General features: G+C 37.1%; 2 protein-coding genes across 2 annotated transcripts; both read right to left on the bottom strand.

The window, feature by feature from the left end:
* Positions 1-295: 295 nt before the first annotated feature.
* LOC132203230 (solute carrier family 12 member 1) lies at positions 296-20,676 on the bottom strand. Its single transcript, XM_059630853.1, has 18 exons — positions 20,405-20,676; positions 17,552-17,709; positions 5,245-5,398; positions 4,781-4,876; positions 4,241-4,494; positions 4,073-4,187; positions 3,669-4,012; positions 3,378-3,609; positions 3,205-3,326; positions 3,012-3,147; positions 2,743-2,954; positions 2,448-2,689; positions 2,198-2,385; positions 1,635-1,836; positions 1,360-1,584; positions 1,149-1,300; positions 990-1,098; positions 296-938 (listed from the first exon to the last, which is right to left on the bottom strand). Exons 1-18 carry the CDS (start codon positions 20,583-20,585, stop codon positions 803-805), a joined length of 3,258 nt encoding a protein of 1,085 aa, XP_059486836.1. The 5' UTR covers positions 20,586-20,676; the 3' UTR covers positions 296-802.
* Positions 20,677-21,962: 1,286 nt separating this feature from the next.
* LOC132203328 (antichymotrypsin-2-like) lies at positions 21,963-23,813 on the bottom strand. Its single transcript, XM_059631023.1, has 8 exons — positions 23,658-23,813; positions 23,486-23,586; positions 23,234-23,410; positions 22,943-23,156; positions 22,680-22,891; positions 22,438-22,623; positions 22,248-22,386; positions 21,963-22,192 (listed from the first exon to the last, which is right to left on the bottom strand). Exons 1-8 carry the CDS (start codon positions 23,671-23,673, stop codon positions 22,140-22,142), a joined length of 1,098 nt encoding a protein of 365 aa, XP_059487006.1. The 5' UTR covers positions 23,674-23,813; the 3' UTR covers positions 21,963-22,139.
* Between the last annotated feature and the right edge of the window lie 37 nt (positions 23,814-23,850).

A 23,850-nucleotide genomic window follows, 5' to 3' on the forward strand; every position in this document is an offset into this window, starting at 1 on the left:
GTTGCGTTGACATCAACGCCATATTTAAGTTCTTATCAAGTTTTCCCTTCCCTTCTCCAGCTTGTGGGGAAATACAACAGTGAAATTAAAGTAGGTTAAATAAATTTCTTTCTTTTTAGATTTTGTTTGATCAGGCCAAGACAAAGTGTCTTTTCGGCCTGTGCCCTTTTTTGTGCTGGTGGAAGGCAAGCTCCAATCTTATAATTATAGGGTATTTGTTATTTTTATTATCTCTTTGTTTTCATTCTGCTAAGTATGTTATACAAGACATTTTATGGAAATGATAGTACTGGTGTTATCCATTGTAAGATTTTTATTAAAATATCATGTACTTTCTTTATAGGCACATCAATGTGATTTAAAACAAAAATTGCAAGTGAACAATTACAGAAGAGAATTGTCTCTCTGGAACCAATACAGGCTACTGAAAAAGTAGGGTAAATGTTAAACTGGTCGTTGGGTAAAATCGGAAATACTTCTCATTTACTGTGGAAATTATATAAACGGAAACAATCAAGAGGTTCTCCTCTTTTGATGTTAAATGCATCTCAAACAGAAGTATTGTATTTTTTAACACACAAGGAGATTCATTCTATTTAGATTAGCTACATTAAGTACAAATAATCTAGGTATGACAATGAATTACATAATTAATTCCGAGTAAAAAAGTGGCAGCTGCTCTTTAACCTAGCTTGAAAATGAAATGTACAAACATAAAGCACAATGAACTGGAATTATTAGATTTTCTTGCATCTCGGCCCCACCACCACAAGTCTTTAATACTGAAATCCCGACACGGCGACTAGGAGTAGAAAGTGAGAACGGAGGTTTGGTTGCCTCTGACCAGCAGGAAGGGGGGCATGTCCCTCGTCAAGGTCTCTAACCAGGCCATGTAGAGAGGCGCCGAGACAACTCCCTTCCGAGGCATTGGCAATGTCCTTTTCAATTTTTTATTAGTGAAGAATTTAAAGAAAAAAGGATAAACTTACATGACAACAAGATTTGCTTCTTTAGAGTTCTCCATTAAAAGTTCCCTCAACCTTAAATGCCTGTTTGTTTTGTCCTTCATGGCAAGAAGTTCAGATTCAGAAATGGGAGCTGTGTTAAAAACAATTAGCACAACTCGTAAATATTTTTCTCGAGCCTACCACTATCCTCTTCTCCCTCCTTGTCTTTTGTCAAGTCTGAGATTAGACTGTCGAAGAACTGTTTTGTGCTCTCTTGTGGCTTTTTGGTGACGTTGGGGATGATCTTCAAGTCAGAGTAATCGATGCGGAATTTTGATAGCAAACTCGCCATGCTTTATGTTAAAAAAATAAAATAAATTGTATAAATAAGCTTCATCTGTTTATAATTTACCTTCTCTGCTCAGTGTCTAATTCGTCTTTCTTGTTGGCAAGGGCAAACACTCGAAGCTTGCAAGTGGACCAGTTCCTCCTTGTGCTGATGATGTATGGCAGCAGCAGGGTCAGGCCTCCGTCATCGTACAACCACCAAACATCAATGGTGCCCTTTTTCTGTTTCCTCGTAAACTGGGTCAAATTGTGAATTACTTCTTTTGGCAAGTCGGTTCCTCCAGGGCCCCTGAGATACAAGTTTAGTGAATGTGTCAGTTTTTTGTAAGTAAATTTTACTTGTACAAGTCGGCCCTGGAACTCTCCTTCTCCTTATCCCTTTTTTGCTGAGGAATGGCTAGAGTGGCTTTTTCTTCTGCCGGTTGCTCAGCTACATTTCCACTTTCCACATCTGCAGGAGGACCAACTGGGCTGTTCGAGTTTCGGCTTCTGCTGGGGTTTGGCGAACCCGGAGGAGTAATGTCACTGGTGGTGCTGGCAGCTGAATATGACAATGATTACAATACGTCTCAAAAACTTTGGGAAAATTTAAGCAAAAGCATGTGTTACAAAGCAAACAGTTTTATTCCAATAGATTACTTTGGGTTATTTAAGGGAGTGGAGCATTTTAAGCCGGTCGAAAGCTTTATTAGCAACATTACAATCACAGACTAACGCATGTTAGTCTGTGATTACAATCAACTATGGGCTTACCCCTATGAATTGTAAGAAAGCCCACCCCCAAATATTTGGCCAGCTCTGTCAGCATTATGAGTTAGTAAGGAAATAATTATTATTTTTAATTGTTAGTTTAAAAGCATGATATTTTTTTATAAGATTATTAATAATTAAGGGAGAATTACCTTGAGACATCTGCGAGAAAGATTGATTTCTGGGGAGTGATTCGGTGGAATTGCTGTGTGGAATGGGAACAATGCCCTTGGCTGCCTTTCCGTTCATCACTTCCTCGTTTGAGGCAACCACCTTGGAATAGTCAAAACCTTCCTGCACCCTAAGAATGGCCACTGCCAGGTGCATATCAAGGGCTTTGCTAGAATAGAATAAAAAATTAGCATTTCCCTTGTTCAGCATAGAAAATATGAATCTTCTCACTGCATTGTGTCAAAATACATAGTGAGCTCTTGTGACGAACACTCCCTCCAGCTGCCCTTGTAGCCCATCAAAAGTATGTTGGGCTTCAGCTTTCCAACTCCCGATGCCTGCATCAGAGATTTGGCGCCGTTCTCAAAACTGAGGTCATCAATCAGTGAGTAGAATCCTTTTACATGGTGTTTCCGCAGCCAGTCCTGTGCATTGATGCTGAGGGCATTTCTTGCCCTTTGAGGAACTTGACCCTACATAGTTATGTGTCAAAATTAAAAATTCTCCAAAAAAATTTTTAAAATACCTGCAGAATGTGGCCACAAATCATGAGGGAGAGATTCTTGCTAATTAGCCAGGCAAAGTCAACAAGAGGTGGTCTTGAGCTTGGCATTCCTGAGAGGACGAGAATCTGCGGTCTGTAGTTCTTGACATGGTCCTCCACATTGCTTAGCTGCTGCACCGACATCAATGCATTGTTGTAAGTTTGAGCTTGAGTGGTTGATCCCCAGTTCACATCTATTCAATAAAAAATAGTTAATAGTATATTGTTAATAAATTTTTGTTGAATTTTACCTGGCTTCCTATACGTCACTATCAAATATAGGGCAAGAACCACAAGTAAAGTAAGCAGGGCTGTATTCCAGCTAATGAGGAACATTACAGATATACAAAGAACTGAACCAATCAGACTGAGCCACATATTGTAAAACTGAAAGAAAAATATTATTTAAATGAACAGTGGAAATTTATATCCATAATATATTACTCGGAATGTTGGTCTCCATCCAACAGGCTTAGCCAGTGAGGCATGGAATGTACTGAAGTTGATCAATGCGTAGGCAGCAAGGAAGAAGTTGGAAATAAGTGGAGCAATTGCATCAAGCTCACCTAAAAATATTTTTTATAAATTCCATTACATTTGCAGCTCTTAGTCCTTACCAATCAAAATGAAGGCAACGGCAATGATGAAAGTAAGAATGTAGCCACGGACGGGTTCGTTGTTCTTTCCATAACCTTTGGCAAAACCAGAAATGTATGGATAAAGGTTGTCTTTGCACAGAGCCTGGAAAACTTTAGGTGCAGACACAAGACTGGCCAGGGCAGACGAGAGGGTGGCTGCGAAACAGCCAGCGTAGATCAAGGGGCCAAATACTGACACTAGTTCCATGACCTGCAAAAATATATTTTTAATTTATTTTGAAAAAAAAAATGAAAATTTCTTAATTTTACCTGTTTGTTATTCATTAGTCCCCATTCACATCCACCTTCAGGGCAGACACTGATGTCACCCCCCATTTCCAAAACTGTCACGTTGCCACTAGCATCTCTCTCAACACAGCCGCCAGCAAGGGCAGCAAAGCCCAGGTATGAGGCAGATGTAATGACAATAGCAAGCAAAGTACCCTTCGGGATAGCCGTTTGGGGATCGGCGAGGTCACCACTGATGTTGGCACCGGCTAAAATTCCAGTGGCGGCCGGGAAGAAGATTGAGAAGACGGAGAAGAATGAGTGTCTTACTCCAGTGTCTTTATCTTCACGATAATCAGAGAAGAAGTTTGTCTTCAAGGTTTCGTCTATAAAATTTGATAGTTTAGAAGTAAAAAAATACTAAAAATAAGTTTTTACAAACTCACAGCTCAAACCAATAAAGCCCTTGGCGCGTTCTTCATCGTCTATGGGACCCCAGAAACAGCCAACCAAGAAATCGGCCATAGCAATCAGCAGAATAACCAAAAGTACATTTTGGGCCTGAAATTATTTTTTATAACAATTTTTAAATTTTTATTTTTATTAGTTTTCACCTTTGCTTCCCATTCCATTCCAACAACAACAATCACTGTCAGAATTACAATTGTGATTGACCCAATGATTCTGACATCCTGGAGACCTCCGTCGACAATGCTGAGGTCATAGGTGCCCAAAAGGTCAGTCAGAGACTCGCAAAAGCCGACCACGTACATGGCACAGGCTACAGCGTTTGCCAGAGAGAAAATCAGTCCGATGGAGCCTCCGAACTCAGGACCAAGGGATCGAGAAATCATGTAGTACGTCCCTCCTAAAAATTTCAGACAGCATTAACAATTTGAAACCTTTTCTGAAACAATTTATTTGAAATTTAAAAATTTGTTATTACAAAAGCAACTGTTTTGACTAATTCAAACAGCCATCACTCCTATATACTGCATAAATAAAATTACAAGAATAAGCAGAGCGGAAAACACAAAACACTGATTTATGTACTTCTCTTTTATAATTTCTGGGCATCTCGAATAATACAATTTTTGAAGAATTTTAATGCATTTCTGAGAAAAATTTAAAATGAAGAAATGTGCCAATTTTACCTCCTTTGATTTCTCCGTTTGTGCTGATGGCAGCCATCGAGATGGCTGTGATTGTGGTGACCACAGACGTGGCAAGGATCAAAAGCATGGCTTCGCCTGCAAAAAGAAACTAATCTAATGCAGACACATACTAAAACTACATCACGATCAAAGCTCTGGGGGAACATTCAACAAGTATTTCATATAGAGAGGGTTGTTATTCATATTCAACACCGCGCACACGTAACGAGAACAACTGCTCGTCTCCTTACCTCCCTTGATCTGTCCATTGGTGCAAATCGTGGACATGGACAGAGCAGTCAGCATGGTCACGGTGCTCGCGATCAAAATTATCAAGAATGCCTGACCTGAATTTGATCGATTGGCAAAATAATTGGATAAAAAAAAATTGGAAAATTCTACTCGTTTTTAAATAATCTAAATAGGGGTATATTTTATTAAATAAATAATGCATGATTTGTTACCGATTCCTGCTTGGCCGACGACCCATGAAAGTCTGAGGAAGAGCATGACACCCCAAATGTTGAGCAAACATCGTACCAGAACGCCCTGGATCCAGCCGAACTTGACCACCCCTTCGCCCCCATCCTGGGGCATGGACAAGTGCGTCTGGGCCGGCTGGAACAAAAATGCAAGAAAATTATAAAGGAGAAGATATGGAAAAATTCGAGGAAATAATTTTTTCTTTTTATATTTAAATAATTCAGTCGCATATAAATTTCTACCTACATGCGCGATAAAATCTTTGGGAGCAAAACTTGTTCCTTCTGAGAACCTGAGTGCTTTTCAATTTTTAGCAATGCCATGCAAGTGACGCAAGTGTGCAGTACTTGGAACAATGAACAACGCTGCGATTCGTGTTCTGCCAGGTGCGGGACAATAAATTTCAATCCTCCCCTCGGGCGAGCAGCGTTTACGAAAGCCGTTTTTGGTCTTTGAACTCCAATTATAGGGTTGGCCTAATTACCATACAAGAGAGGTGAGATAAGTTTGTTTAAGAAAAAATGCATTTTCGAGAGTGAAACGTCGTGGACCTGATTGGTATAAAGTGGCCTTAATTACCGCGCAATTAGGATGTGGCGTGTTCAAATTCAAAACAAGTTGCCTGGTTGCGCATATAATTATAATAATCCTGCGCAAGGAGTGCCACATGGGAGTGTATTCACCCATTTTTTTTATTGTCTTTCAGCATGCAAAACAGTTTCTTGTGTAAGCAACCGTGTCTTCTGGTTTATTATTTGCCTTGAAGAAATACAATAAGGTTTTAATTTAATTATTTTCCAAAAGTGAATTAAAAATTTAATAAAATTCATTGTTTTTTTTTCACTATTCAAAATCTCAATAGTTGTCTTCACGTTTGCAAACAATTACCATTCAAATAATTATTCCTCTTTCACTTTTGTTCACATCATTTATGAGGATGAACCAACCGGGAGGTGGGGATAAATATAAACATCAAGCTGTTGATCCTATTGATCGGCTCAAATGACGCACACGTGAGATTTCCAGCCTGCGATTGTGAATATATTATAAGGCACAGCATTAGTCGCACGCACACCTTTAATAAAGCAACTGGTGTTCCCTTAATTTCGAACGAATCAGGAATGATTTACAACATTGTGAGGAACAAACATGATTACCAAAGGGGCAAAAAATCTTGGTTGTAAATTATGATATAGAAAGCGTGGCAATTTTCCAGACCCTTTTGTAACTTGTCAGTTTTTCTAGGGATATTTTGTGAGCAAGAATAGTGCATTATCTGCTTTCACGGTCGATTCCCGAGGACAGCGAAACTTGCGTTGATTTATGGCGAGGTGGAAAGAAAGAAAGGATTGAGAATGTTGTGTTTTCTGGCGTGCAGAAGGTTGACGACCCTCATGCATGGATGCGACAAAGCCATTCATGTTGCGAGCGAGAACTGGTCCTCTCTGATCAAGCGACACTCTCTTGTAAAGGCAGCTTTGCTGCGAGGTGTGATTCATCCCAAGGAAAAACCAGCAGATCCTGCTCTTGGCCAGGGCAAAGAAAATCCATTTGGACGAAAGGAGGAACCTGTTTCGCCAAAATACGTCGATTCGCAAGAGCTTGTCATGTCATTAAATTTATTGAAGCCATTTATAAAATCTAGTCTCTTTGAGCCGCTATGAGCATTAATGGAGTTGGAACGAAAATGCAAAAGTGCTAAATTAAAAGATTAAAATTTGATATCCAAAGGATATAGGTTCATTGACCAGCTATAGACCGTTAGATAGGATTTTAGTACACAAAATTTTAAAGGTTAAAATGGACAGACATGATTAAATTAAATTTAAATTAATTTAATGAAAAGCTTACGATTGAGAATAAATAATTAAATATTCCTTATAATTACAGAACTAAAAAGACTAGTAAAATAAATTGATTTTGCTAGTTTCTTATATTCATTCTAAATTTCTTCAAAACAATCAATAATTTTATTGTAACCCAACACCCAACTAGTGCCTTGACGCCCTATTGTCGGGCAATAATCTCCACCAACCAGAAAACTCGCGTCCATCAAAGTGAAAAACCGCACTCGTTACCCGCCAATTAGGGCCAAGACACCTCGAGTTCAATTCTTTTTTATGTAAGACGATATATTATATCGACACAGGATGCTGGAGTTATTTTTCCATCCTTCGCCAATCAAGCGTGTCAAAGGCAAACAATAAATAATGCATAAATTATTGATCTCCTAGGAGCGGCCCCTCTACGTTGTTTTTGTTTGTCGACTTTTTCATCCTGACCAAAGCCGCTGCTGGATCTTTCGACAGGTCGGCCTTGTTTTAATTGAGGCGAGATTCGGTTTTAATGACGGTGCGCCTGAACAGGCACAATGGAATTCAGCGCATCATCCATCTCACGTCACGCCGTTGGGGCCAGTTTGGATTTGAATATAATATAAAGAGTAATGAAACGGCGGCGCATCGTTAAAAGTTAAAAAGGATTTTGTTGATGCCCTAACAATAAGTGAGCAGTATTCCTTCTCACCCCAATTCTATCCAGAGTACGTACTCGGTACTCGGAGATCACTCGCTATCAATCAGAGGCGATTAAACATATTGATAAAATAAAAAAGAAAGCATTTAGCATTGATTTATTTTGATAAATGAGAGATTATTTCATTTCAAGTGTATGACCAATAATAATTCACTGAATAAATAGTTGGACCAGATAAAAATTACATACTTTGCCACTAAATATGCAATATGTTAATAGTGACATAATAATTAAATTTTAAAGATTACTCATAAATTAAATTGATTAAATATTGAAAAGCCTTGAATAACTGATTTTACGTACTACGATTTAAAATCTGATTTTGTTATTATTTAAATTTGATGAGTACTGAAAGACAATATCTATCTAAAAGATTAAAATATAAACGCACATTTTTAGGCTGGTAGGATCATTATTTTCAAACAGCAATTATATTAAATTTTCTACTTCATAAAAAATAGATAGATACGAAGGAAAAAAATTAATAAATTCCAAATAAGTCGTTTTTAGTTTAACATTATTTGAAATTAGAATAACATATATTTGCAATGATCCTATTATTATAATTAGTTTTAAGTGAATTAAAAAATTTGGACTAGAAATTGTCTCCAGTCTAAATACATTTTTAATATTTGTCGGCAAAAAAACATTCTGAACTGGAATTTAATTGGAATTTACGACTTAGAATGTGCCCTGAAAACAGTCGCGTTAACAAGGAATTCCAATGAGCTCAACTTTCTCGTTCTACACGCGGTGACTAACCTTTCCAAATGCGTTTGTGACTTGTGAATAATTCAGCGAAACAAGGCGCGATTCACGCGAACCCTGCCTTTACACGATGCCGAGTGGCATGTCCAAAATTTGATCCACAGTCAGGCGCCAGCAATAACTTAAAAAGCGGCACGCCTTTTAAATGAATGTACAGGAAATCGCCGCCTCCGTTTCAGATGCGTCATTTCAAGTATTTTAGTATAGGAGGAAAATATAAAAGGTTTTTTGAAAGCGGTTCAGACAGACTTTGCGAAAAAAAATTAAGTGTATAACAATCTTGGCTGGTGATCTGACTTGGTCATCCTCCGTACTTGGCGCCAAGTTGCATAGAAAATCAGTTCATTCATCATAAGCCCCTGTGTGTGTAGTCATGGTTTGAGTGAAGGAGCAGAGAGTGAACACAATGCAAATTTCAGGCAGAAACTACCACGTCATTCCGTATTAAGAAGCAGACAGTCTTTTGTACCTTTCAAATTTAAAATATGGTCTTGTTGGTTTAAAAATAAAATAAAATGACTTTAATTTGGTTCACTTGAAGCATGACGTAAGGCAATAAATCAAAGAGTTATGTTTGAAAAATACTGCACTGGATGATCTTAAAAATTTGAAAAATGTAGATTGTGTTGCATTTCACTTGCTACAAAAATCAATTAATCAAATCTCCAAAACTTAAACTGGCTAAAACTAATTTTTTCCCATTAGTTTTGCTGCTATTTCATAAAATTCAAAATTTCTTTTTTTGAAAATTAAAATGAAAAAAGAATGTAATTTACAAATATGAATAGTACGACTAAATTAGTCATGGCAAGCCTGTCGCGAGCATTATTATTATCAGCTGCTAGTGCTGTAACAAATGGTCAATTGATTTATAGATTGTAATTGGGTCGTTTCCATGGAGCCAAAGTATAAAGATAGATATCGAGGGTGTAATTCGATAAATTTGCTTGAAAATGTGCTGGTCTAAAAGTAGCTCCCAATGACGCAAGCTGGAAATAACGAAATAATCTAGATATAATCAGTGATTATATAGAAATTAATTTTGTGATTATTACCTTTAAAATTTAATATTAGAGCACAAATTTATAATATTATTTTCACGTGTTTAAAAAATAACGTAACTATATAAATTGATACCTATGAATTGTTCGACGATATTAGATTTACATTTAATGAACTTCGGACTTCGAAATATGAAGAAGAACAAATGATTTCAAAAAATTCATACCAAAAATTATTTAAAATATTCTTCAATCTGGTTTTTAATTTTAAATTCAGTTATTTTATTAGCCTTTTTAAGCACGGATTTATACAAACATTTTCTTTCTCCAACTTTCAATGATCTGCAAATAGACGAACCGACAATAAAATTGCTTTTTCTGCACCTCGCATGACTTTTGTATGTCCATAACACTTACATCAGTACTAAAGTCGGAGAGGTTATAAATCACAATGTGCCGTAAAGTGCATTTCCATCCGCCTGCCTGTCCATCTATCTGTTCTCTCGCGGGGTAAGAGTGTAAAAATAAACCATAATATCGAAGGAAAAATAACGCCCCTACGCACTAAAGCAGTCTGGCGCACTTGAGGAAAAAAATTTGAAAACGCGTACATCAAGGCAGAAGGAAACTCAACGCCGAGTAGAAATATTTATGAAAATTTTAATTTCTCTTGCGCCGACACGTGAGGGAATTGCGCCGCCGTCCGCGCATTGAAAATCACGACAGCTCGCGATGGTAACATTATACTCCACTTATTGCTTTTACCAAGAGACAATGAGTCCGGTTGCACTTCTTTGTTATTATTGCTTGCCTGAAAATCGTGATGATTTCAGATTCAATTAGACGTATGTGCAAGTGGGTCACCGCGGCAATTCATGAATCAAATCGGCGCAAGAGTGTGATTTCGAGAAAATAATTAATTGATGGTTAATATTCAGGGCACACTTGTTTATTGCTTGATCAGTCAGCTTGACAACCTAATTATGGTGAACTGGAATTGAATTCCAATTCTGCTCTGACAATGAATTTTACAAATAATTTTTATCCCATTTTAATAAGAGCAATAAATAATGAATTTTTGGAATTCATCTAAATATTTTAATTTCAATTCATTAAAAATTAGTATGACTAAATATTTTCAAATATATATAATAAGTTTGTAAAATGTGGGTAATTAATACCTATATCGACAATCTATAAAAGCAATTTCCAAAAACATAAAAATCTATTTAAAAAAAAGATGATTATTTATTTTTTTGAAAAGGAGACCTAAATTAATGTAGAGAAAATTTAAATTTAAACTTAGACTCATCCATACGTAGCACAAGAATTGAATTCATTTAAAGTAAATAAACTGCACAAGATTGTAGGAATTTAAGCAAACAATTCGCAGGGATATAAATCCAAGAGACGTCGGCGTGTTGATTTGTTTGGGAAGTGCGCTTCGGAGATTCCTCCGTGCCCACAATCAGTGCCTGTTTGTGTGCAAAAATGTGGAATTCATGGTGCGATTGCATTTTCCGCATCGCGAACTCACTCCGTCGGATGCCCGACGTGAGTGTGGAAGAATTAAGTGCACGTGGGCGCAAAATTAAATGCATTTGGTCGGCTTTTGGCCAGTAATGCAGCGTCAAGGTCCAGCCACTCTGCAGACTGGAACGAGAGCGCAGATCCATTTGTTTGACTGCACGATATTTGATCGAAGGGTTGTGGATTATATGCAAACCTTTTTCTAAAATGGATGGATTGTTTTTAACAAATCCTTTGAAAGAACAAATAATTTATGAATGTGATAGAAAATAACATAATATCATATTTCTATCAGATTGAGCTTTTATTATAATTCATACTCTTGAAAAAATAGAATATTGCAAAAATTTAAAAACACAGCTCAAAAACCAAAGTTTGCAACAACCAGCAACAACGATATTTTAAATTTAACAAATTTAACCTCCTCTTTAGTCTAAAATGGGGAATCAAATGTAAGGTGGAAAATAATTATTTTTTCTTTTATTTGAATTTTTGTTTGTTTATCAAACCATTTTGTCATTTGGTATTTGAGTGGAACTCAAATTTGTTCACATTCCCAAACCCCGAACAGTTTAATGGCTGTAGCGTGCTCCAGAAACGACAATCGGATATCTCTCAATTTGTGCCACCGCCCGGCTAAAGAATTGAGAGGATAAGGTCAGGGGTCGGCGAGATTAAGAGCAATTCCTCGCAAATAAACTGATTGATCAGCGGCAATGACGCAATTGCGGCGGCAATCGCCACAAAACAAACAATTAAATAGAAAAATAACAAACTATAGAGATAGCAGTGCAGAAAAGAAATTGCTTTAAAAATAATTATAATTCAACCCGTCAAAGGAGCAAACATCCACTCGGTTAATTAATTCTACTTGGTATAGCACAAGAGAGTGAGCATTTCAGTCCAAGGCTGCTGCTCAAACACACAGAGAGAGGCAGCTCGGCAAATAAAAACAATGGCAGAGAGACGTATTTACCGTAATTAATGAATTCCACACATTGGCTCAAAGTACGAATGTAGAAATGTAGAATGGGGATTGAGTTATAATAATTATAATTATTATAATTGAGTTCATAATCGATTGGAAGATTAAGATTAGCTCATGAATCACTGACATGCTGAATTAAAAGTTAACATCACTAGTTTTGTAAAAGAAAATCAACAATTTGAAGGGAGGAAATCCTGTTTTTTTTTTTTTTTTTTTTTTTAATAATTAATTAAAAATAGTTACACTTTCAAAGAAGAGGAAATTTGGAAAATTTTGGAGTTTTTTTCAATCAGTTTTTTTTTTTTGTATAAATAAAAGACATTTTTGAAAAGTTTTGAAATGTTTGCTTAGGATGCAAAATTCTTCAAAATTTCCACTCATTTTATTGAAGCATTAATGGTTTGCATTTAATACTAAAAAAGCCTCCAACTTGAAAGCGATAGCGACTTCGTAGAATATTAACTGATGAATTTTATAGCAAAAAACAGAAAGGAGTCGATCGATTGGAGGAACTGGCAACCGATTTGCTTGGAATAACAATCAGCAGACGTGGGGAGAAATATTCGCAAGAGGCAGATCATTTTTTATCATCAAGCATGGGGCGTAGAAGAGAGGCAGCTGCGCAGCCGAGAAAGGTGAATGACTCGCCTTGCACCTGACACTGACGGAGTGTTCATCGCCGAAAGTCTTTCTTACTTAATTTCACTTGACCTGCGGCAATGCCACGCCGTTTGTCATGTAATTATCGGCGGCGCCACTTTGGCGAAATTCTCAAAGAACTTCACCAGGTTTGCGCCACCCGCAGTCTTTTACGATGACTGCAGTTACCGCAATTTAACTGAGTGCTGGGTGCCAACTTTCCTCAAAACTTTTCTCGGCATATTATACTGCAGCAAACGCAGCTGACAGCCGAAGAGTAAATTAAATTTTAAATAATGAATGAGGAAAATTATCATTTAAATTAAATGGAGAATTTAAGTCACATTTTTCTACGAGGTCTAAAAATTTATTTATGAGAAATTTGATAGTACATAATTCAATTCATTTCTATACTTGCCTCTTCCATTCATTTTATGCCCTAATGCCTAAAAATTAATTTTTTTATAATTATTTTCAACATTAAATTAAAGTAAAAGTGAAATTTTCTGCGTATAAATTTAATGAAATGTGGAGAAAATGTGGAAAAATAAATTAAAGCTCGATAAAATTGTCCTTATTTTTTAACACTGTATATGAAATTCTAGTAAATATTTTATTATTTTTCCTCACTGAAAATAATCAACGATTCAGCGATAATTTTGCACCTGATGTAAAAAATTCTCCAATTGAATTTAATTACACTGTCAGCGACTTTTTTTGTACAACAGCTTACTTATCAAACAATGATATAGCCGTTTTCTCCCCCTTGAAGCCTCAGTTTTTGCAACAATTTGCACTTTAATTATTTTTTTCATGGTTATAAGAAGGAAGGAGACTTTTAGAAGGAGATGTAATTACAGCGTGGCTGTCGTTTGTTTAAGCATCCAAAAAAGCGGCGCAACCGCCCATTTGACGCTGCGAAACTTTTAGTGCTGAATGAATGCTTGGCTGCATGGAAATTATTTTATACAAGCTTGACAAAAAAGGAGTAACACCTTCTCGGGTAATTTTGCCGACGCGATGTTTTTGTGCAGAGGCTGCTTCAATGTCTGTTGCTCAAGCTTTGCTCAATGTGAGTGTGAAAATCTTGAAACATAAATAAAATGTATAATACTGCCTTGAATTTTATTTACTATATCATTATTCCATTATGCCGCAAAAGTTTAATTTTAAAGCAGGCTTATCATTAATTATTTTTTTTTCCAAATATCATTTAAAAAATTTTGACTTTTAAACATTTTTTCATTAAATTTCCATAAGAAAATTAAATGTTAATTTAATAGTCAGTATGCAAAATTAATTGTCAAATCCATAAGGAATCCAAAACGAGTTTGTTCATTTTAATGTATAAAATAATTTATCTGCTTAAATCACCAGGGATAAATCTTGCCCAGAAAATAAGTATTGGGGTAAATTTAAGCGTTTTTCACGCTACTTTACGCTGCACTGCCGTCTTTCTTGCGTCATTCATGATAAATTTATGTGCCAGCTGTTTATTTTTTTCTGTTTACACTGACACATTTTGTGCCATCACTCGCGCAACTTCATTCTCTATTATGCAAACACACAGCGCCTTGGCAATAAATTCGTCGACCTAATTTGATATCATTCCTAAAAGTGGATGAATTTATAAAAAAAAGGGTCCATAATATACAGCTGGGTGTCGACTCACAATATTCCCTTCCATGTTTGTAAACTGAGAAGGATTATCACCGGATGAGAGCGGTGACGTAACGATTAAGCGAAAAAAGATTGTGAGCTGCAGTTGGCAAAAAGTCACCGCACCTCGACCGGATACCGGATTCAAATTTATCAAGGTGTTAGTCGTTTGCCCTTTGACATTTTTTCTTTTCTTATTTCACCATCAATAAAACTTTTTTCCTCCGACTTCGAATTCAAAAATTTTAAATTACACTATAGTAAATAGATTAATAACCTAAAAATTCCTCAAAAAAATACTGCATAATTATACTGGGATAACTCTTGACAGCAATTCCAAAGTTCAAGAAGAAATTTAAAAAATAAATCGCATTAATAGTTATAATAGCAGGAATAGTTTAATTTTCACAATTCTTCAGACCCAAACCGAAGCAAAATTATATGCTCGTTTTTAACCTTGCTATGTTTTTTTAAATAATGACAAAATATCTCAAGTTTGCAACTTTTTTTCGAAAGGGATCTCATCATGGATTTGATGCTGCGCTACGATTATTTCAGACAATTAATTTTTCTTTAAGGTCGTTCGCATTCCGAGCGGATTACCGTTGATTTCGCAAGCCAACTTAGTTAGCCATGCAACTTCCGTTTTGCAAATTTCTAATTTTATACCGCCGACTGTCAAGTGAGAAGTCAATTGACTTCTTGCTGTGTAAGTGGCGGTTAATGGATTCCTTTATGCGCCAATTAAGACCTGTCCTAGTGCTGGCAATCAGTGGCCAATTGCATGTGTGGAAATCACTGCGGCTCGTGATCGGAATCGACGAGAGCTCGAAAAGAAACTGCGCGAAATCTGGCGGCGCGTTTTTCACCCGCGACACTTCAAACACGGGTTCGTCTGCGGAACGGCTTTGAAGCGGTGGATTTTCACACATAATTCCCGGCGGGAAAGCCTTGAAGAGCGATCTTTTTATTGCCGAACCCTTACAATTTACATCGATAACAGTAATATGCTCTTGCGGAAATCAAACACAGAATTTTCATGTGTTTGCAGCGGTGATTGAAAATCAACGGGAAGGCCGGCGTGATCCACTTTCTGATTTCACTGCCAGGATTTATTCAAAGCTAGAAAAAAATGAATACTGCTTGCTTTCGATGGACGTGTTGTAGTTTTAATATTAATTTTTGTTCAGTTACATCAAGAACAATTAACCATAATAATTTAAAAGGTACGATTATTTAGAAACATCAATGAGCTTAAAAACAAAATTATCAATTATAAATTAAATTGTATTTTAAATCAATTTAACCAATTTAATATTGGTATACGAAAAAATGACAGTTGATTGTTTTGTTTGACTTTCCTGAAAATAATTGAACTGGAAAATAAATGAAAAATGTATAAAGCAGGTTGATTTTATTTGAAGTAATTAATCAGAAAACATTATTTACATAAAACAAACTGCTTTTGTATTTGAGTTTTTTTTAATTAAACCTTCACAAATTGTCACAAATTGATACAATTGATATTAATTAATTTCAAATTAACGTTAAAAGAAATGAAAATCATTTTTCATTATAAATTTTAGTGATTGTCTTCATCCTTTATAAATCTGGTTTCAACAACACAGTACGGAAATTCGCTCCCCAAGATAAAATTATCCAGTGACGTGCAGTTTGTGCTGGCTCGGAAGTTGTCAAAAGTGACAAATACACCGGGTCTTTTAATGTTTCCGGTCAGCATGCATTGTCGAAGACTCGCGTTTCGCGCGTGACCCGAACAGAACACGAGCGAGCTTTGATTTTGTCAGACGACGTCAATCACAGACCCACACGTATATGCATCTCATTAGCCAAACAACCATTAGTGCACACCCATAAATTCTTTTCGCCTCAATCAACCTGTGCGCTAATTTGCTCAGCAAACAAACAAAAACGCTTTCATGCGAGAGCTTCTTCTTGGAAATCACTCAACTAATTGGCTACTTTTGTCCTGGATGCTGACTCGGACGATGAAATGTGCAAACATCTCGCACTAGAATAGTGAGGAGGGTTTCTCGGAACGCTCAGGCGAAAATGTAAATTTTACCGGGTTGCATGGGAGGAAAGTTGTAAATTTATAGGCATGGATTTCTGTCAAGATTCGTTCTCAGCAATTTTAATTTACAAGTTTAAAAAGGGGCGTTTGAATTATAGTCTGCATTATTTATCTCAGGTGCGCTTTTATGTTTTTAATTAATGAAGCTTGCATCATTGTCTGGAATTCACATTAAAAGAAGTCAGTGCTCACCTGAAATAAATAAATGCTGGGCAATGAAACTGTTTATAATAAGTGGTAAGGATTAAATTAATGTAAGGCAGATTGCCTTCATAAATCAAATTGAAAGAAGATGCTGAAATGAAATAAATAAGATTCTTCAATCAAACGAGCTTTAAAATTTAATTGGATGAGGAGGTAAAAAGCTTAATTTTTTTATTTATTAACTTGAATTGAATTTTTAGAAACATTAATGAAATGTTCACTTATTATTAACTTGCTTCCTGATGGAAGTAGTAAGCAGTTTTAATAACTCTAATATATTATTATTTTATTTAAAAGTGTCTTGAGAATTTGAAATTGCAATATAAATTTCAAGATAAATCACTCTATTTAAGATAATTTTACATGAAAAAGCTCTCGTTTAATCGAATTCTATAGGATTTTAATCCTTTGTTTGCCGCAACCGAAAAATCTATATGTGGTCGAACGAATCCTCTGTTGCTCGCTCACTGTAGTGGTCTGGGAGCATCAGATGCACCGGAATGAAATTATGCAGGCAGCAAGCTCGGAGCCAGAGGCTGATAGCCGTCGTATCAAGTTCACTTTTTGTGTTATTTTCATTCTTTTTTTCTGGCGGCAAACGGCACCGGTCGGCCTTGGCTTTGGTCACAGACACTTCTTGCGCCGCCGCTCAGACTATCAACACGCAGGTCAGAGATGGAAGAAAAATTCAGCGGCACTCTTAATTTTTTTTTTTTTTATTCCACGCATTCCGGCCGCAGGCAGCTTTGACCGAATCGTAAACCAATCACTCTCTCTAATGACGACGGAATCAAAGTCTAGACGCCGCCCGGTCACGAATGCACGGAGAAAAATAATAAATCGCAAAGGGTCGGGGGCAAGGGTCTTACCTTTCCGTGGACTGTGGCGTTGTGGAGTTCGTCGAGGGTCGGTCGATAGGCTGCCTGGATGGACATGATGTTGCGGTAGTTGTCCAGGCGGGGCAGAGCCTCCCTGGTGAAGTGGCGGAAACTCTTGGCGTACTTTGTGTCGTACCCAGTCGACATGTCTGCCAAAATTGCATACAAAAAATTAATTTCGCTTGGGAGAAATAGATGATATTACGTGGAGTCGGTAAAAATTAAAAAATAATAAATAAGCAAATCAACGATCGTGCATAAATTTCAGAAAAAAATTGGAGGGAATTTATTATGCAAATAAAAGTTTTGAAACAGCATTGAAAACTTAACTCTCGAAAGACAATTCAATTTAAAACAAAATTAAAAACTGGTAGTTTTGTTTTTGAATAAAAACAATTTTTACAACAAGGACAAGCCCGAATTTTCTTCATTTCCAAAATTAAAAACATCAATATTTAACTGAACTTTATTCAAATTTAGTACAAAACTACTTGAAAAAACTACTTCCTTTATTGCAAGGTTTGTGGTCGGGAAGGATTGAACCAAAATATTATAAATACCACACATGTTTACGCAGATTATGAGTGTTTTGGTTGGAGCAGAGAGGAGGAAAAAGAGGCTTTTTATATAAAAAGTTTGGTTTTTGCCGCGACCGCGACGAGACAAAAACGTGGCTAAAGCGTGGTGTCGCGCTGCTTTGAATAATACATGAAACCACGGACCGCGCGGAAAGGTCAATTTCGTGGGCATTTAAAAACGTAAGTGACAATGGAAATCGGCCTTTTATCTTCCGCCGGCCGGCGCATTGCTCTTTCCACTGGCGTGTCTGATATTATTGATTTGCGCGCATTTATCTCCCTGTCGGGCCCCATCGACTCCCGCACGTTGCATCCGCGACTCGCATACATTTCACTTGCAAATCAAAATTTAGTAATAATAATATTTCTGAATTGCGTAAAAATAAGGAGTTTATTTCAACTCAAGGGTTTAGCGCAGAAGACGACGCGGGTAATAAAAATAAAGAATAGAAAAAATGAGGCAGTTAAGTTTTTGAGATAAAATTCCACCCTACTTCTGGGAATGGTGATTCAGGGGAAATAAATTTGCTCTCGTTGTCAGCTACGGAAAATGAAAACTACAAACAAGTGGAAAACGACTCACGATCCAGTGTTGGACTTTTAACGAAGCCGTAGAAAGGATAATGCAGAACAAACACAAAAAAGTAGAAAATCTATAAAATAATTAAATTGAAGTTCAATGAAAATATTTAATAAAAAAAAAATTGCTTTTTTTTAGTTGTTTAGAGATGCAATGGAAAATTCATTTTATTCGTATAATAAGAAAAGAAAAATTTTTGCGATTAAAAAAATGAAAAAATAATAATAAATTGACAAAAATTGAAAATATAATTTAAAACATCAAGGACATCACATAATATCAATTTAAATTTAATTTGTTTGAAGAAGTTGACACTCGAGGAGATGATCATGGAAATGAAGATTCGGGCTTTTCCTCGTTGCAAAAAATGGTTTTTTATTCAAAAACAAACGGCTCTACCAGTTTCGGTCACGGTCTGCGACCCTATTTCATGAGCAAGAAAAAATACAAAAAATCAGCAAAATTTAAAAAACCACATTTTAACATAAAAATAAAAATCTTAAAACTAACAAATTCAAGTACCAACCTATTTCATGAGCAAACGCGCTGCTCGCTGACTAATACAAGAATGAGCTAGCTAAAGACAGATTGATTGGGGGAGGTGATCTTTATTGGGTGTTTAGCGCGCGGCGCGGCCGACCACGGGGGCGCCGAATGACGTCGGGCACATTATGCGTTTTCGAGAAAAAGCTGTTTGCTTCCTCTCTCAAAAAGGACATCCACCTTTGATCGAATTGGTGGCTCGGTTGGCTTATTACATTATTACCGCATGCCATTGCCATTGCTTCCAGCACTTTTCTTTTTGATTGATTTTGTTCGAATTTAATAACCGTTGCATCTGACCATGCAAAAGAGTGGCCAAATTCAGTCGCGTGTTGAGCTATTTGAAAACCATTGCTGTCCGTCCCAATTGAAGCCGGATCAAAAGTTTTTGAAATTGCCCTTTTATGCTCGTCAAATCGGAAATAAACGTGTCTTTTTGTCTCCCCAATGTAAACTGAAGAGCAATCGGCGCATGGCACGCGGTATACACAATTACGCAGAGCAGGTTCACATTTGGGTTTTACATGCATTAAACATTTTCGCAGATTTGAAGAGTTTGAGAAAGCAACTCGCACTCTGGCAACTTCTTGGCTGATGGCCCTGATTTTCTCTGATTTTCCTTTAAAATAAGGAATGACCATTGTGGTTGAAAATTGTTCGGGGGCTTTGGGTGTTGGAGGATTTTTTGCTTTATTGTGTGCTTTGTTGATAAAATTTACGGGGTAACAAACTGGTAGAGCCGTTTGTTTTTGAATAAAAAACCATTTTTTGCAACGAGGAAAAGCCCGAATCTTCATTTAAATTTAATTGCCTGAAAAAATGAAAATAATTTTAAATGTGGGCATTTAAATATTCCCGGCGCCAAAATTCCGATGCAATTTAAGCCGGCGCCGGGGGCGAAATTCTGGCGCAGCAACTTTCTGAAGGAAAGAAAGAAAGATGCATTGGATCGGAATGCGTTTCTTTTTTATTATTCCTCTCACTAAAGCACAGCAGCACAGTATGGGGAAAGCCTCCCCCTCCCTCGGGGATAAATAAATTCCTCCCTGCCGAGAGCGCGCCAAAACGCGGCGCTGCCGCTTTTACTCTCCTCATTTTCAAATTCGCGGATTTGAGCCCGATTTTGGCGTTTTTTGCACTCACCGGCCGCGTCCGGTTGGTCGTCCTGGTCGGGGTTGGACGTCAACTTCTGCATTTCGCCCTCGTCGGCGTTGGTCGTGTCGACCCGGTTGACCTGGAAGCGGGTGCGTTTGTCCATGCTGTCCAGCTCCAACTCCCAGGAGGCTCTGCGGCCGTCTGCTGCCGAATTGCGGCCCTCTGTCATCCCGTCCCGGCAGCTGCTTCGACAAGACAGACAGACACGTGTTCGAGCGTGTTGCTCTCGCAGCGGCCAACGGCAGCCCTCCTCCAGCAGCCCCGGCCAATCGCCCTACTCGCAGCCCACGGCGACCGCGCGGCAAAATTTATCCCCGCCGCCGAGTTCCTTCTGGCGCCGCCAGAGGCGCTTAAAATCAACCCTCCGTTATTATATATCGCACAGATCAAATTGATTGCATACTGAGATGATTTACTGGCTGTTGCACTACTCATGGAGATAAAAAGCATTTTTTTTTTTTTATTAACAGAATTAATTTTCTACTTAAAAAATTAGATTGAATTGAAAGAAGTTTTCTTATTAAAAATACAAACATTAAATGTAATAAATTTTCCATAATTACGATAAATTTGAAAAAATAAAAATTATTAATTAATTTTTAATTTTTTGCATATTTTGAATATTTAATAAATATGAAAGCTTCTGCTAAAAGTATTATATATTTATATTAAATCAGTAACGATAAATGAAAAAGTTATTTAATAAAGTTGTCGACCTTGTCTTAAAACTCACAATCAAAGGCGAGAGTATATTATATATTATGTATACAAAGCTGTAACTTCAAGAGATAATAACGAACGCGTCAACTTCCTTACACTTCGTTTTTGGTTATGACTTATCCGATCAAATTGGGAAAACCCGCACGCCCTAAAAGTCATATTACACCGCAGACTTCTATGATAGCGGTTACAGAAATATATTCAAAGCGGTCTTGAACTTGAAAATAATATTTTGATAGTTTCTCCTCTCTGCGCATTCATTTTGTTCTCATTAGAAATAAATTGTTGTTAAAGAGCTCTAGTGTCAAGTTGTCTACCATTAATCAGAATTGACGTCAAGCATCAAGCATCTTCTTTGCATATAATATTATTTTAACATGCAGATTAAAAGACTTAACCTGAACAGACAGTGCATGACGTGGCTATGTCATCAACATTTTAAGTTTTCTTTTAAACTTCCTTGATACATGTCTTCAAAATTAAACCAAAAATCAAATCTTCTGCCTTCTCAAATCCTATAAAATATTGAAACCTAATATGGGAAGCCACACTATTATGAAATATATTTTAATTTTTATGCCTCAAAAGTTCTCTAAATAAAAGCAAATTTATGCGCCTGTGTCTTTGTTGTTTGCCAGAAATCTCCCTGGAGGCAGTTTGGACCAACTTTTGTTTACAGCAAAAACTAGGGTATCTTTTTATCCTTAACAGGCCACCAAGAACGCCGCACGCATGCAGGTAGAAAAAAAATTTATGATTGTATTGCACGCCGCACAAGTGCTTGATTTTACTAGTGAAAACTGGAATTGAAGACAAAACACGCAAATTTCCAATATCAATATTTGATTTTATTTAAAAAAAAATCTAGATCTGTAGACTTTTCAATGCAAAAATATTTTATTCTTTTATATTTTTACAATTTTTTAATATCTTGGATCCAAAAGTTTACCCTGGAAGAGGGTGAGACTCCTCTTGTGCATCAGGTAAAAGAGGAAAGGATGATCTAAGGTGATGATGTTTCAGTCAATTTTGCTGAAATGGCGATGACGCGAATACCTGTGAAAAATTAAAAAAACGTTAAAATTTGTTATTAAGATTTTTTATATATTACTGGTTGAGGCGGCAGCTTCCGTTCCATTTTCGTTAATCTCAAAATAGTTTTTCTGGAAAACTTCGGACACCTTCAGTCTTTCTCCGGCTGAAAGACCTGTCAAATCTGCGTTGTCTGAGAAAATGCTCTTAATTCCCATCTGTTTAAAATTTAAATAAGATAAAATTTTTGAAAATCTTTATTTTTTTACGTTTGAAAGCGGTTGATTCAAGCTCATGCTTGTGTCAATTTGGAATTTAGGCAGGTGCAGGGTGATTTCCACTTGGGCAACTTTAGAAACCAAATCGGCGACGTTCAAACCAGAAATTCTGCTTTCGAGCAAGGACAGTCCGATTCTAGACTTGGGAGATATTATGACGAAGCTATAATCATTATCCTGAAATATTGCAGATTAAAAAAAGTCACCAAATAAATAAAACTAGTCTGACGCACCCTGTATGGGAGTTCAATGAGTTGAGCGTCAAGACCCTTCAAATCGACAAATCCGTAATAATCCTCTTTGGACATAAATTGTGCACTGACAGTGTTTGTTTCGTCCAAATAAAAAGGTCTTGGCTCTGAAGGGCTGTAAAATTTGTAATTCCAAGGGCCTCGGAAGTACATGACGTTGACGACCACCACTTTTGTATCATCATTTACAGTATCTAAAATAAAATTTATGCATAAAAAATGAAGAAAAAAATATTATTTTTTGCCTCTGTCCATGATGCTTGTGATCTTATTCCTGGTGATATTTTTGACCCAGTTGTTCATGATTTCGTTTGCAGTGCGAGGACTGCTGAAGTCGAGTGTGTCAGCAGTTGTGTGGAAGACGTTCCTGGCGTCCTCGACAAACTTGGGCTGGATTTGGAATTTGTTGTTCAGGAATACCTTATTCGCAACAACCACTTTGCTGGAGTCTTTCGGGGTCTACGGGCGCATAATTAATGAAGAAAAAAGGTCAAAAGGTGCCAGCTCAAACTAGTTTTCGCGTTTAAAAAACTCACGGCAAAATTTCGCTGCAAGCTGATGAACTCCTGCTCGTGCAGATTGTTGAGGTCAAGGCCGAGTACCTGGTTGAGCTCCTGCTGGGTTCGGCCTTTGGTGCCAAGGCGGGTCACGGCAAGCGCCAGGTAGGCGCTCAAGGGTGAAATCACCACATTGCGTTGAGCCGAGGAAAATTGCTAATAATTAGATTTTTTTTTAGAATACAGACACCTTCCAAAATTTAGACTATTAAAATATTCTGGGAAATATACTTGATAAAGGTCCCGTCCAAAATTTTGACTGCCGGCAGTGACTTTCGGAAAATCGTTGGCAAGAGCCGTGGTTGCCAGCAGGGCACCAGAAACTAATATCGCTGGGAAAGTTAAAATGCAATTAATTAGCAACTCGAGAAACATAATATAGCGGTTCTTGCAGAGCTCTCACCTGCGAGTCCTCTCATGTTGGTCCCTGGAAAGCAACTGCCGCCGAGAGACAAGTCAAATAAATATCGGGTCCCGCGACGTGGTCACCACCCAAGGCCACCTAGCTTTCGTATACTTATAATACCAAGAGATATATGCGAGCAACAAGTGTGAGTTTAGTTTTTCTTTTTATATGTATATGAGCTCAGTAGTTT

This window comes from Neocloeon triangulifer, unplaced genomic scaffold, assembly GCF_031216515.1.
Source record: "Neocloeon triangulifer isolate White Clay Creek 2 clone unplaced genomic scaffold, ASM3121651v1 ptg000017l, whole genome shotgun sequence".
In the NCBI taxonomy this organism is placed as follows: Eukaryota; Metazoa; Arthropoda; class Insecta; order Ephemeroptera; family Baetidae; genus Neocloeon; species Neocloeon triangulifer.